Source organism: Engystomops pustulosus, chromosome 5 (genome assembly GCF_040894005.1).
Source record: "Engystomops pustulosus chromosome 5, aEngPut4.maternal, whole genome shotgun sequence".
Classification (NCBI taxonomy): Eukaryota; Metazoa; Chordata; class Amphibia; order Anura; family Leptodactylidae; genus Engystomops; species Engystomops pustulosus.
This window is the reverse complement of record NC_092415.1, coordinates 26803486-26819285: the sequence shown is the minus strand read 5'-3', so window position 1 is coordinate 26819285 and position 15800 is coordinate 26803486. Positions and strand designations below refer to the sequence as shown.

At 43.7% G+C, this 15800-nt stretch overlaps 1 protein-coding gene across 3 annotated transcripts in view; it reads right to left on the bottom strand.

Annotated features, from left to right (window-relative positions):
- Positions 1-396: 396 nt before the first annotated feature.
- Positions 397-15800, bottom strand: part of RAD54B (RAD54 homolog B) — a 34825-nt gene continuing 19421 nt past the window's right edge. For all 3 annotated transcript variants that reach the window (XM_072151427.1, XM_072151426.1, XM_072151428.1), the window contains exons 4-15: positions 15210-15416; positions 14175-14447; positions 12510-12672; positions 11592-11817; positions 11193-11400; positions 10050-10189; positions 8760-9050; positions 7034-7200; positions 6691-6952; positions 3171-3237; positions 2474-2674; positions 397-708 (exon numbers count right to left, since the gene is read on the bottom strand). In XM_072151427.1, the coding sequence (XP_072007528.1) occupies positions 521-708; positions 2474-2674; positions 3171-3237; positions 6691-6952; positions 7034-7200; positions 8760-9050; positions 10050-10189; positions 11193-11400; positions 11592-11817; positions 12510-12672; positions 14175-14447; positions 15210-15416 (2393 nt within the window). In that variant the 3' untranslated portion in view covers positions 397-520. The remainder of the gene's footprint in view (positions 709-2473; positions 2675-3170; positions 3238-6690; positions 6953-7033; positions 7201-8759; positions 9051-10049; positions 10190-11192; positions 11401-11591; positions 11818-12509; positions 12673-14174; positions 14448-15209; positions 15417-15800) is intronic.

Genomic DNA, 15800 nt, shown 5'->3' with positions numbered 1-15800 from the left:
CCATGCCACGTTCAAAGGCCTCAAATCACCTTTCTTCCCCATACTGATGCTCGGTTTGAACTGCAGGATATTGTCTTGACCATGGCTACATGCCTAAATGCACTGAGTTGCCGCCATGTGATTGGCTGATTAGAAATTAAGTGTTAACGAGCAGTTGGACAGGTGTACCTAATAAAGTGGCCGGTGAGTGTATATTATGGAATAAAATAATCACAATTCCATCTGGAGCGCTGCCTCTGGCGCTTTGTATTGGATATTTTGCACCCACATTATCCAGTAGTTGTGCTGCTCCAAACCTCTACTGCATTGCAACCCTAAAACCTCATCCTGCTAAACTTCTCTCTGCTTTATTTTGTATATTTTGTCAGATTTTGGATAGCAAAAATCTCCGAAATCTTTAACTTAACATTGTATTTATTTAAAAAAACTCTATCATCTATATACACTCATATATAACCAATATGTAATATAGAAGATGACCCCAACCCCCCTTCTCATGGGGGCACATACTTATCACCCATCAGCTGTTTGTCGTGTTCTGGAAAACAAAAGACACATAATCTTTGCCCGGGAGAAGTAAAGGGTCATCCGGATCCTGCTGCGCGGAGAAGTGTTTCCACTGCATGAGCTCAGACATGGAAATGTTCTTCTCCTGCTTCCTGCCCGGGTGACGGCTCTTAGAGGCCAAATGATTCTCCACGGCATCACCTGAGGCGAAGAACAGCAAGCATAAAGGATGAGAGAATATCCTGCGGGCGAGCGAGTCACTGCCGAAAATCTGCCTGTGTAGCTTATATGGAGCTGTGTACCTGCAATTAGGCAGGACCTGATTGACACATTGTTTCTATTCACTGACAGCCGGCAGAGGAGATAATAACGATTTGCAAGTACCATATTTTTCAGACTCTAAGCCGCACTTTTTAGGAAGAAAAAGTTTCGCTAAGAAGTGCCTGCGTCAGGAGTATGCAGCACTGCCAGACCCCCCTGACCACTGTCCAGGAGATGGGGGAAGCGCTGACGAATCCTTTCACACAACCTCCACTCTGCTCGCCCTCTCCCAGCGTCCCGAACAGTGTTTATGTTTCTGTGTGTATAGCAGTGCAGAGTGTGTTCCTGTGTGTGTATAGCAGTGCAGAGTGTGTTCCTGTGTGTGTATAGCAGTGATCAGTGTGTTCCTGTGTGTGTATAGCAGTGATCAGTGTGTTCCTGTGTGTGTATAGCAGTGATCAGTGTGTTCCTGTGTGTGTATAGCAGTGATCAGTGTGTTCCTGTGTGTGTATAGCAGTGATCAGTGTGTTCCTGTGTGTGTATAGCAGTGATGAGTGTGTTCCTGTGTGTGTATAGCAGTGATGAGTGTGTTCCTGTGTGTGTATAGCAGTGATGAGTGTGTTCCTGTGTGTGTATAGCAGTGATGAGTGTGTTCCTGTGTGTGTATAGCAGTGATGAGTGTGTTCCTGTGTGTGTATAGCAGTGATGAGTGTGTTCCTGTGTGTGTATAGCAGTGATGAGTGTGTTCCTGTGTGTGTATAGCAGTGATGAGTGTGTTCCTGTGTGTGTATAGCAGTGATGAGTGTGTTCCTGTGTGTGTATAGCAGTGATGAGTGTGTTCCTGTGTGTGTATAGCAGTGATGAGTGTGTTCCTGTGTGTGTATAGCAGTGATGAGTGTGTTCCTGTGTGTGTATAGCAGTGATGAGTGTGTTCCTGTGTGTGTATAGCAGTGATGAGTGTGTTCCTGTGTGTATAGCAGTGATCAGTGTGTTCCTGTGTGTGTATAGCAGTGATCAGTGTGTTCCTGTGTGTGTATAGCAGTGATCAGTGTGTTCCTGTGTGTGTGTATAGCAGTGAGAGTGTGTTCCTGTGTGTGTGTATAGCAGTGTGGGTGTGTTCCTGTGTGTGTGTATAGCAGTGTGGGTGTGTTCCTGTGTGTGTGTATAGCAGTGATGAGTGTGTTCCTGTGTATAGCAGTGATGAGTGTGTTCCTGTGTGTGTATAGCAGTGATGAGTGTGTTTATGTGTGTGTATAGCAGTGATGAGTGTGTTCCTGTGTGTGTATAGCAGTGATGAGTGTGTTCCTGTGTGTGTATAGCAGTGATGAGTGTGTTCCTGTGTGTGTATAGCAGTGATCAGTGTGTTCCTGTGTGTGTATAGCAGTGTTGAGTGTGTTCCTGTGTGTGTATAGCAGTGATCAGTGTGTTCCTGTGTGTGTATAGCAGTGTCAGTGTGTTCTTGTGTGTATATCAGTGATGAGTGTGTTCTTGTGTGTGTATACCAGTGATGAGTGTGTTCCTGTGTGTGTATACCAGTGATGAGTGTGTTCTTGTGTGTGTATAGCAGTGATGAGTGTGTTCCTGTGTGTGTATAGCAGTGATGAGTGTGTTCCTGTGTGTATAGCAGTGTTGAGTGTGTTACTCCCTCTCTCTACTGATTTGTGACCCGCTTACCCACCTACAGCTATAGCGCTGCTGGGATTACCTGGCAAGCGTCTTGTTTGTGTACAGTCACACTCCAGCAGATCGTGGGTTACACAGTCTGAGTCCTCGTGCAAAGTGAAAAGATCCCGCAGTTCATCCACAGAAAAGCGAATGTGTTCAGATTTCTTGGCCAAATCAACAACCGCCCCAGAGAGACCTTGTTTACTTATCTGCCTCTGGTAGATCTTCTCCTCCAAGGTACCTGCAGGAAAATGGAACATTTTCTGTATGAAGACTCCATTCCTTAAAGGAAGGGGGTTCACTGTTCACAAATAAAATAGATTTCTTGTATAATGAATAGTTACAATTCCCATAACAAATTCTTACAATTGATTGATAGACAGGAACATGAAGGCAGGATCAGACTACACTGCAGGCTTGTAGTCTGTTGCCGGGGAGATCCATAGCTCTGCATGGAAGCTGCATGCACAATTCTAATTTTGCTATCAAACCTGTTTGCCAAGTTACTTATATTGTCCTGCACATCACCTGGGATTATGTAGGGTGCTAGATAAGCAAATCTTACTGAACTTCTAACTCTTAGCCTGACCTGATTGAGCAGAGATAACTGCAATAAACCAGCGTAATCTTCAGACTTACCCCAGGAATGCATGGGACAAGGGATCCTTTAATTCTTTTTACTAACATGTACAATACAGACCTGTTATTATGACCCAATGTGTTGCTATATTATATACCTGTGGTCAGGAGTCGGTATATATGTACAGTGCGCAGCTGGCCATCTCTCCAAACACGCGCCATTGCCTGCAAAAAAATATAATAATTTTAACTTTAATTCATCAAATTTGTAACTTTACATAGAGCCTTACACTAATACTCTTTATTCACATCGCTTATATATCAGAGAGAACATGGACAGGCAAAATCTGATCTCCTATAAAACAATAGAGGAGATGGCCCTGCTCACAGGAGCTTACAATCTATGGGGAAGATGACATAAGAATTGTGGATTATTACAAAGGTCCAGGATCTATTATCTGCAGGCTGGTGCAGATGTAGTTGCATGAGCTGTCGGCCCTTTGTCCAGGAGTTTGTATTTGACAAAGGGATCAGATTCTGAGCACTAAAGATAGGAAAGGGGGAAGAAAATGAAAAAAAAGAGATCTGTCTGAAACTTCAAAGGCGATCTACCATCAAAATCCATAATAATAATAATAATAATAATTCTTCCTTTATATAGTGCACACAGATTCCGCAGCGCTGCACAGAACTTGACAGATCGGTCCTTGTCCCCAATTGGGCTCACAATCTAATCAAACTCCATCATGATAAAGCAGGGACCCTTACTCATAGATCCATTTTCCAGGACTATGGTAACCTCCTTCCATCTAAAATTAACTTTAGCTTCCCTCTAGACAACTTTAGCTAATGGGCTATAAGGGCTCTATGGGTGTTACCAGAGACTCACCAGCTGTAGCTTCACAGGCTGTTACACTGTCGCTCCTCCACCTGCTCCCTTAGCACTTACCCCTTCCCTCTGGCTGCTGTAAACTCACACAGTGGAAGGGGGGAGATGTTCCAGCCTGTGAAGCTACAGTGTTACCAGGGATGATCTGTTTCATTAGACTAATTTTAAGAGTTGATTTTAGAATGAATAAGATAAGAAGATAGTAAGTGTCCCTGGTTCATCATGATGGACTGTGATGGTATTACAAATTATCCCATTATCTAGAATAGCACTCGGGTACAATGCAGGTCGTACAAAGTTTTGCACATAGATTTAGGATTGGATGTACTGGAGAAGAAGAGAGAGTGATGAATGGAATACTGACAATTAGCGATTTAATAGAAGAGTAATTATCAACAATAAGAGCGTTTGCTGTTTTTGATTTGAAATTGATATTAGAATGTAAGAGTAAAGGAAAGATATAACTAAGACAGTACAAGAGGTCCCGGTACCATAGACTGTAATGGAAATATGAGGTTTAGTTTGGTTAGTAAATGATGGAAGCAAAAGCTGTAACCTGATGTTACAGACAATAGGAGGAGCACAGTCACATGAAGAAGGATTTCTCCTCAGGATAGAGAAGGCAGCGAAACCCAAATCTGCAGGTTTATCTACTAGGGTCTGTGTAGAGAGCAATGTCCTGAATATAACAGACGAAACAGCGTCTGTAAAAGGCGCTTTTCTGACTATAAAACAGTGAATACAGTAATAATAATAATAATAATAACTGTCCAAAGCAACTTTTACAACATTGTTAAAACTAATGTGGCCGGACATAGGGCAAGTAATACAAGTGCTGGAGGACTGAGCCCAGTGCTGCAAATCAGCATGACAGGACAACAGCGACATCTAGTGGCAGAAGTTCATATGACACAGTAATTCTCGCACAGGAAACTTTGGGGCACATTTACTTACCCGTCCCGTCGCGATCCCCGCGGTGTGTTGTCCGACGAGGATTCGGAGCTGCCGCGATTCACTAAGGTCGTGCATCCTATTTCCTGCATGTGTCGCTTCCCCGCTAAGGTCCGCCAGAGTTCACCTTCTTCTTCCCGGTGCATGTGAGTGCTGATCTTGCGTCACAATTTGCTTTTTAAATTCCGCGGTTTGTCTGAATCAGTCGGGTTGTCCGACGTCCACGCCCCCTGATTTGTGTCGCGTGAAAGCCGGCGCCGATGCGACACAATCCGATCATGTGCACCAAAAACCCGGGGAAATTCAGTGCAAAAAGGAAATAACCGCGAAACCCAACGAAAATGCGGCGTTCGGACCCTTAGTAGATGTGCCCCTTTATGTTGTCTTTAAGTTGTATGTTCCTGCAGTTTTTTTCCTAAAGAAATGGTCAAGACTTTTCCATCTGGGATCCACCTCTGGCTTTAGCTCAAAGAAAAGGAAACTGCAGTGTTTACTAAAAAAATTACTATAAAAAAAACCCCGCTTTTTTTTACCCCTGTCACAAGGGTGTAAAATATGAACCATACTAGGGCTGTATTTTCAGGACTAATAACTGCCTTGGAAACTTCCCATGATCGCCAAATATGATGCAGGGGGTCCCTGCCGCTCTGTAATGACAATGTGATACCAGAGGGAGGAAATGAGTCTGAGCATGATATATAACTATGATGCCCACAGTCCATGTCCCGGCATAGACCTATAAACGGTGGGGCTTAAAGGGGCTGTCCACTTTCAGCAAATAATTGCCATTATCATACACTTTTCCAATACTTCTTCTGTACAACTTCCTTTCGTTTTTCTAGATCTCTGCTTGCTGCTGTACAACAGGAAGCTTCCTTGTTTAGTTCCTGTGGATAAGAACCAGTCCCTGGTCATGTGATGTCACACAGGTGCACGGCTTATCCCTGGTCTTGTAATGTCACACAGGTGCACGGCTTATCCCTGGTCATGTGATGTCACACAGGTGCACGGCTTATCCCGGGTCATGTGATGTCACACAGGTGCACGGCTTATCCCGGGTCATTTGATGTCACACAGGTGCATGGCTTATCCCTGGTCATGTGATGTCACACAGGTGCATGGCTAATTATTATCAGAGAGAGTAATCAGTGCTGTTTGATATAAAGAACCATATACCTGTGTGACATCACATGGCCAAGGACTAGTTTCTATCCACTGGAAGTTTCCTATATAATGACAGCAAGCAGAGATCTAGAAAACTATAGGGCATTGATAGAGCACGTATATTTGAAAAACTGTAAAACTTTCCATTACACAAACAATATCAATTATTTGCCGATAGTGGACAGCCCCTTTAAGGCCTCCTTTGCAGATTTATTACTGGACTAAACACTGCCCTGTTTCATGGGAATCAGTCATATATCAAGCTTTTGAGCCATTGCCTCCCCATGGGATCACATTATCATTACTGGGCATAGATCTAGAAATTGTGAAGCGCTGGAAAATTGTAGAACTTTTCATTACACAAACAATATCAATTATTTGCTGAAAGTGGACGACCCCTTTAAGCTGGGTGGAAGCAGAGAACAGGAAATATCACCAGTCTATGGCCAAAAGAAGATATCTGGCTTGGATGGTGGCCATCTAGGCTGCAGACACACCATGGAGTGAGTAGTACCAGGCAGAACCAGGATGATATTACTGGACCCACCAGGACCTGTATTCCCTATACTTGTGCTCTATACTATATTGATAGTCAAAGATTCCTATAGGAGAAATAAAAATATAAAAGCACTGAAAAATCTGAAGTGTTTGCAAGAAATCAGAATTGTACCGACCTGTATGTCATTAGCCGGGTTCCAGTCTATGTCGTAGAGAATTAGGTGACAGGCCCCGATCAGGTTGAGGCCCACGCCGCCAGCTTTGGAGCTGAGTAGGAAGATGAAGTCCTCCGAATACTTGCTGTTAAATCCGTCCACAATTTGCTGCCTGTGAGTGACCGGCGTTTGTCCGTCCAGGCGGGTGCACCTATATCCCTGCTGCTGGCACAGGTCCTGCAGTATATTTAAGGTCTGCGTATAATTAGAGACCAGAACCACCCTGTAAGCAAGAAGGAACGACATTCAATGGACTTCATTATAGATGGAAAGATCCTCGCAGGAGCAGGGACAGGGCGCTCACCTCTCCGAGGGACTGTGCTCTCTGATAGTGGATAATAGTTTGGATAAAACTTGTAGTTTCCCAGATTCTGCCTCAGAAACTGTATTACGGCTATAGTCACAGGGAAAGAGCTCAGCTAAAGATTTGTAGAAGCTCTGCTCCTCGCCGCCCACGCTGGTGCCTTTTTCCTGTGAAAAGTATGGAGATTAGAAGAATTTCCAAGAAGGTGAATTGCAACCTAAAGCTATGAAGAAAAGCTTTAGGCTTAGTTCACACCACAAGGATAATAATAATAATAATCTTTATATAGCGCCATCATATTCCGTAGAGCTGTACAAATCATAGGGGACACATACAAATAAAATACCACATTACAGATGGGAACAATAGGAGCGAGGGCTGAAATGGATTGCATTCCGAGCACAAATCTGCAATCAACAAGTGTAAAAACTTTGCAGAAACCAGCCCAGTGTTTGTGTATGAGGGATAATAACAATGGGGCAGATTTACTTACACGGTCCTGTCACGATCCCGCGGTGCGTTGTCCGACGAGGATTCGGGTCCAGCGTGATTCATGAAGATCGTGCGCCCGAGTTCCTGCATGTGTCGCTGTTGTGCCGAGGTCCGCCAGAGTTCACCAGCTTCTTCCTGGTGCATGTGAGTGCTTGATCTTGCGACACAATCGCGTTTTTAAATTCCGCGGTTTGTCCGAATCAGATCGCATGCACCAAAATCCCAGGGCAATACGGTGCAAAACGGAAATCGTCGGGAAACCCGACGAAAGTGCGTCCAACGGACCCTTAGTAAATGAGCCCCACTGTGTCTAGTAATCTTCATTTTCCATCAGCTTTTTGCCCGTACTCCTCTCTGTGCTGCCGGGGAGATGCTTAGCTGCTGTGACTCGCTGCTCCCATCTCCATAGACTTCTATATAATCAGACTTGATAGCAAGTCAGAATTCAGAGGATAAGGAGTCACGTTGCTCTGATAAGATATATTACACAACTGGTTCGGTTAGTGGCCATGTAAATACAACACCAACACCTATATAATATAATATCTGTTCCTACTGCTTTATAAGTGTCCCCGGTTTACGTTTATTCCTACAACGAAGGACAATGAGTATGTCGGTATGTGTGTGTGAATATACCTATTAAATCTACGGAGGAGTAAATAACTAATGCATAAAACCACTATAGAATTTTATTATGTACAATAACAATACCATGGAAATAAAATTGACATACTAATAGAGGAGTAACATACAGACAAGAAATTCCACATTGCCCGGGTGTAAACAAGATAGAAATAATTATTAATAATCCCTGCAAGGAGTAAAAGTGCTATGTGAATAGGACCCAAATCAGTCCGAGAACAATATAAAGCACTGTCATAAAATCACACTATAAGGTAAAGACAAGGAAATGGTTTACCCCTGTACACAACAGGAGTACCTACAAACAGAGGCTGCTGGGGAACACATGTAAAATGTATACCAACCACCGACCAAAAACCCCGACACATGTTTTGCCACTGAAACATATATTAAATTTAAACCAGTATATACACTACTTATCTACACCGACCTGGATGGTCTTATACAGCAGATACATGTGGTTGCAGAGCTTACATATAGCACATATATACACACAGAATAAACTATATATATATATATATATATATATACACACAATACATCACAGTATATATTATGTATACCCCAGTATATACCATTGATCCACACTGACCTGGATAGTCTTATACAGCAGACACGGGTGGTTGCAGAGCTTCTTCAGAGCCCCAATACACACGAGATGAGGACTGCCGTCTCCGGATCCTTGTAAACAACATCTAACGAAGCGAGAGCTCAGAAGCCTTTTGTACAGATCGAGCTGGAACATGGTCGGCTTACAGAAAACAATGCTTTCGATTTTTGGTGGGAGAAATTTATTGATAACCTCTTGGGTTCTTCGGAGAACAAATAGACCAGTCAGATGTCCGAGTTCTGAGGCTCGTTCATCTCCTAATTGTTTTTCCTCCTAGAAACAACATTAAGAAAATCATAAAATGCTGATTAAATTACCACCAGGATGAAGGATTGTAAATGAAGCACACTGACATGCTGTGTGTGTCCCCTCTGGCAGCATCTGCTCTTCTTCTACCTTATTATTTCCTATAGCCTCAGGCTCACTTGCAAATTTTTTAGCCTTTTTTTGTGAGAAGCTAAAAGATCTGATCGTGCCAGAGGGGGCTCACACCTGTATGTCAGTGTGCTTGGTTTACAATCCTTCATCCTGGTGGTAGATTTCCTTTAAAGAGTTTATACAAACTTGGTAAATTATCCCCTATACACAGAACAAGCCGATCAGATACAACTTCAGCATCTCCCCCATTCATCATAACAATGGGGAGCACTAGCAATCTGGATAACAGGGGCCTCATTCTCACTAGTCCATCCCACCGTCCATGTAATACTATGGGAGTGATGGAATTTGCCATGGCTCAGCTCTCAGTTATCTCCGGTGCTCACTTGGGAGTCCTGTTCTCATGATGAGCTGGGGTCCCAGCAGTCGGACCCTCAATTATCCTCTTGCTATCCTCTAATCTATGTATAGGGGATAACTGGCAAAGTGGGAACTACCAATTTAAGGCGTAAAAGGCCACTTATAACACTTATCCCTCACCCACAAGATAGGGGACCAGTGTCTGATTACAAGTGGTCCGAGCACTGAGACCCTCAGTAATAAGAAGAAATGGGCCAGCAAAGTCCCTTATCTCCCCATAGTGATACAGCACTACAGTAGCCCATGGCTGACCCGCTTCCCATTCTCTTCTATATGGTTGTGGGAGGTCCCATTGAACACTGATGACCCCACGTTCTAGTGATCACTCAGGGTCCCAGCAGTAAGACCCCCAGTGAGGAGGAGCTAGCTGAGATTAGTAATACTGCTATTTATGCCATTTCTTGTGTCACATTCTTTCTATTTTTCTAGATTGTGAATTAGATGAAAGAAGATACAACTTCCGGATATACTGACTTTATTTGCAGACGGCTCCCGGGATCGGATTATCGGCTCCTCATATATTTTTCTGTAAGTGGAGAGAGAACCGAGAATTCCTGGATTAACAAAGTCGATCAAGGCAAAATACTCCTGGAGATCGTTCTGAACGGGAGTGCCTAGAAAAAAAAAAGTACAGGTCATAGGTCATTGTAAGGCTATTTGTATTCCTATTGGAATGATTGTCCGGGTAAATTGATCCAGGTACATTATAACGTTATATGCATTTCACATTAACATATCAGACATCACCGAGAGGGGACCCATAATCAATGGTCATCTTGTAATACTCTATGTGGCCTGTAGTGGGCACTGTAGGTAAAATGAAAAGTCAGGAGCAAATTCCTAATGTTAAAGGGAACCAAAAATACAGCTAGCTGCAGTTTCCTATAGGACCCTAGTAACTGACCCCCTTCTTTTAGCTAAAAGATCCCCACAAAATCAGTGTTATAAACTTGCCTGTTATCTAGGGATCTATATAGCAAGTCATGGAGCATGGTCATGTGACCACAGTGACATCATCACAGGTCCTTTAGTCTCTTAACATTAACAAACTGTACCCCATGCACATATCTGACCACATAAAAAAAAAATCACAGCAGCCTGCATGGACTTCTACTCTTCTCCATGCAGGCTGCTGTGATTTTGTGTGATATATGCTTGGTGCACAGTTGCTAATGTTAGGAGGCTAAAGGACCTGTTAAGATGACACCCTGGTCACATGACATTACTGCTACATGCAGAGAAAGCAAGGGGAGGAGCTGCTGGATACAGCCCGAGGAGGCCACGACTACCGTTATAGAAATGCTTGGATACCAGGTAAAATTATAAAGTTGAATATATGGGAATCTGAGAGGAGTGGACTCATTGTCATTGTTTTCCTAGAACCTGGAGTCCTGTTCCTCCCTTCAGGCCTTGCACAAGGTAAAATCAATGAATCTGCTGTGACTGGAGGGTTCCTTTAAAATCAGCAGGGTCTAGCAGCTGATGGCTCTTATAGTAAAGGGGTTATCCTAATAACACGCCCTTTCGGTAGATAATAGGGTTTGCTTTGCATTAGAAAAAGAAAGGTCCAATGTAGCCAGAGGATCCAAAGTATCCAAAAGGAAACAGAGAACTTACCAGACAGGATGATTCTTCTGCTGCACGACAATCCACTGAGCGCCGAGGTGGTTTTTATGGAGCTGTTCTTTAAGCGATGTCCCTCGTCACAGATGATGAGATCAAAACTGAGGCTCTGCAATGGTTCTAGGGAACGTAATAACATCTCGTAGCTGATGATCAGCACTGAATACAACGGAGAAGCTATGAACTCCTCCACCTTGTGATCCTAAGGAGAGATACAGGGCGTTATGTTGCTGTTCTCTAATCCTCCATGGTACGTGGACAACCTTCACTAATGGTTAGAGGACCACGTAAACATCGCCAAGGCTTACGTTTCATCTGTTGGGTCCTGTGTATACCAGGTACAGGTGTATTGATGATTTTTGTTGGACACTACATGACAGGGGTCATTCTTACCTGATCAACTGCAAAGACCCTCATCCTCTCGGTTCCCAGCCACTTCTGAAATTCCTTCCTCCAGTTCTTGACCAGGCTCCCGGGGGTGACGATCAGCGACCTCTTCATGACAGGCCTCCCTCCATACGGCCCTTGGCGTAGAAGCGTCCAGATTAGGGAAATGCATTGAAGTGTTTTTCCTAAGCCCATCTCATCGGCGAGGATGGCGCCAAACTGTCCACTGACCCTGTGAGAAATAATGTGAGGATTAAAGGGGTTGCCAAATTGAAAAGTAGACAGAGGGGAGGTTACACAGCACGGCTACTCCACGCCCCAGTAGCCTCTTTGATACTCCCAAAGGCATTTATTCGGTGCAAAGCTAAACGAGCTGCCGAAGTTGTGCGCATGTGCAGTAGCTCCGGCTTCGGAGCAGTGACCTTGCAGGCACAGCAGCCACGTGGATGAGGGTGCGCAGCTCCTCGTAGCTGTGTGTGTCGAAGATATGCCGGTAGGAGGATCAAAGAGGCTACTGGGGCGTGGAGTAGCCGCACCGTGTAGCCTCAGCTGCGGCTACTACACGCCCCAGTAGCCTTAAAACGGTCTACCTTAATAGCTAGATTCGTGGTGGTAGGTTACTTTAAGTCATTAAAGGTGTCTCCTGTATAAGGAGATCTATGAGTAAGTGCTCCTGGTTTCTCAGGCTTCATTTTGAAACTGCAAACAGGAAACCTGAATCAGGATGTGAACTGGCCCTTAGTCCGCTTTGCAGTAATCTACACATCAGGACTTATTGGATCACAATATCCTCAGAGAAGCAGCACAAAAGGAGTTGCTATAAAAGTTCAGTATTCAGCATTAGTTAGTTGTGAGTCCATTGTAGCCCACGACCAGCAGTGTGAGCCAGTGAGCTGACAATCCACAATAAGCTGAAAATCTCACCTCATGCCCATTACACATTCATAGAGAAAAAGGATTCCCTCTTTCTGATGAGGTCGGAGATGGACGGCCAGATATGGATCCACCACCACATCTACAACAGGATGGTCGGATTTATTGAACATTTGCTGGTGATATTTGGATGGTCTTGGCATGACTATGGAGTCTATGAAAACAAAAATATAAATCCACTTAGATGAAAACTTCCTCCATATCCATCAAATTATCCCTTCTCTTCTCGCCAGAATCCCACAGGGTCTATCAGCCTCCTTCTTCTCTTCCAGTTTTCTAAAACTTAACATGCACAAAACGGAACTCATAATCTTTTCTCCATCTAACACTTCCCTCCCGCCTGTCACAATTCATGGCTCCACACTCTCCTCAGTCCCTAACATTCGCTGCCTTGGAGTCGTCTTTGACTCGCCTTATCCTTTAAGCCTCACATCGGGGCCCTTACTACAACCTGCCGCCTCCATCTCAAGAACATGTCTCGCTTCTCACCCTTCCTCAATCCAGAGTGTACAAAATTTACTAGTCCCTGCCCTCATCATCTCCCGCTTGGACTACTGCAACATTCTTCTCTATGGTCTCTCAGCTACCACCCCTAAAATCCATCCTAAACCCTGCTGCCCGGCTCATCCATCAGTCGCCTTGCTTCTCTCTCTCCACTGGTTCCCCATTGCACAGCGAATTCATTTTAAAATACTAACCATGACCTACAAAGCCGTCCGCTCCTCACAGGACCTCCAGCTTCACTCTATTATCATCCGCACTTCTCACACACACATCCAGCACTTCTCCCGTGCATCTTCCATATTTTGGAACTCTCTACTAAAATGTGTCACACTGTCCCCCACCTTCCAAACCTCCAAACGTAACCTGAAAAGCCTCCTGTTCAGGATCACCCCACAATACACAATAACTGCACCGCTCTGCTCCCGCACCTCGTGTCTCCATCTTCCCTCCCATAGAGATTGTGAGCCCTCACAGGCAGGGTCCTGCTCCCACTTGTTCCAGATCTCTGTAGTTTTTGTATTTGCATTTGTACACGTCATTATGTAAAGTATGTGAACCCCATATTGATTGTACAGAACCATGGAAGTAACGGTGCTCTTTACATAAATACTAATAACATGGCAAAACATACAATAGTTGGACTTGACACACTTCAAAATGTGAATCCATCAGAGAACAAACATACTCAATTCTTGAATTTCGGATAATTGTATGTATGTATATGTATGATAATTTAAATTTCGGATATATTCCTAATGTATGACCTCGCCCTAAAAGATCCTATAAAGTCCCTAAACTCATCACAAGAATGAGATTCCTCTGTCCCCCACTGGAGATGTTCTGACCCCTTGTTTGAGTTTGTTCGTGCGACCCTGACATATTGCGGCAAAATAGGCAGTCCAGCAAACTGACTCCGCTAGCGACTAGCCATGGCACCCGGCCATTTCTTTGGGTTGAGGGGCTAAACGCAAACGTTGGGTCTGCTCTTCTCTAGTCCTGACCCCGTGAAAAGAGCTACTTTTGCACATACTCAATGCTCTTGCATTTAAAGGGAACCTGTCACCAGATTTAACCCCATTAAACTACTCCCCCCCCCCCCTCAGGTTGCACATTTGTTATGCACAGATAGAGAACAATCAGAAATCTTTATACTTGGTGCGTTGGGGTCGTGTCGGGGTTTGCAGTTCTGAAAGTCTCTTGGTACGCCGCTCTCATTGCTTCCATCTTTCACCGGGTTGGTAAATGGTTTTGATGGCGCATAATCTGAAGATGTCTTGGTAGAAACCATCACTGCCGAGTGAAAACATCTGCCACTGGTGTAATCCTCTGCAGAGATTGTACCCATCACCTCGATCTCCTTGCCACCGATCATCAAAGTGTGTCCCTCTTCCAAACCTTCCAGGTCCTTCAACTTGTATCCTGACCCTGGAAGACATAACCTTATATTCTTATAGGGATATGACACAGCTAGAGATTTGATTCGCTGAAAGCTTCACCCAATTTTTGCTAAATCTGGATATGGGTCTGAATTTATTTGGTCCACACAGACAAGATAAGTTCTAGATCCAAGGGGAGGGGGCATAGCAGAGCTGTGTGTTTTATTGATTAGGCAAGGTAGCAGTGCTGAGTGTGTCGTCATCTCTGATCAGTCTCATCTTTCCTTTTCTAGGTGTCAGATACTAGCAGAATATTCAGACACTAAAAGTGTAGATAAACCTGTACCCTGATCATCTAAGCACATTGTCAGCCCACAGCATCTCATAGCACAGAGGGATCATGAAGTGTCCGCTTAGAGAGTCTCAACCCACACCCTGGAATCTTACACTAACCATCACCGAGTGATAGGAGCTAAACAGCAATAAAACTGAGTAACATTATAAAGTAAGGGGGTTAAAAATGATCATTATTGAGTAACCTTCACTAGGGGAATCAAAATTTGAGAACTTTTTTTCATGGACAAAGCCCTTTAAGTGTCCTAGAAATTGGTAAATAACCACCTCTAAACATTTTTTAATTTAAAAAAAAAAAAAAAAGTCCTTTACATTTATTATCTACAATTTTTTTCCATTAAGATGTGAATTATTATAATGTCATAGAATGTTTTATTGTAAAAAACCTTTTCTCTTTTTCTCTTGTAAGAATAAAAGAAAAAACCTAAATCAATAGTGAAACTAGCATTTATGTCACCTTTTCCAATATCTTTGCCTTCCATGTCCTTTAATATCACCGATCTTCCTCTGGCGACGAGCACCGCGTCTCCTTCCCATTTCTTGTGCTTCTTCTTTGACGCTTTGCCCCACACCACACTGAAATACTTGGCTGGGCAGCTCGCCTCTTCCTCCTCGCCTCTGTGATCTGTAGTCGGCTTTGCCACTTGAAGAGGGGATATAAAACCTAAAAAATAAATGAATAAAAAATATGCCTAAAGTTGATAGGTTGAATGTTTTTCAGGAACCACTCTGCGACTAAAGGGTCCTTAGGACCGGTCATCAATGTTAGATTTTGGGGGTCTGATCTATTCGAAGGGTCCTTTATGTGCCAGCAATTATTGTAATGCCTGGCTGTACACTGAGTAGGGACAGAAGTGTGCCTGAAGGGGACCGATCAAACATCTGATCATTGAGGAGTGACGAGACCCTCACAAATCCCACATTTCTGGCCTATTCATGGTCATCACTATGTAATAGATGCAATGTGATGCATAATACGGATGTAATATGGATTTGTGTTGTACAGATTTAGGTCAATATTCATGATAAAAGGGTTTTTACGGTAGAT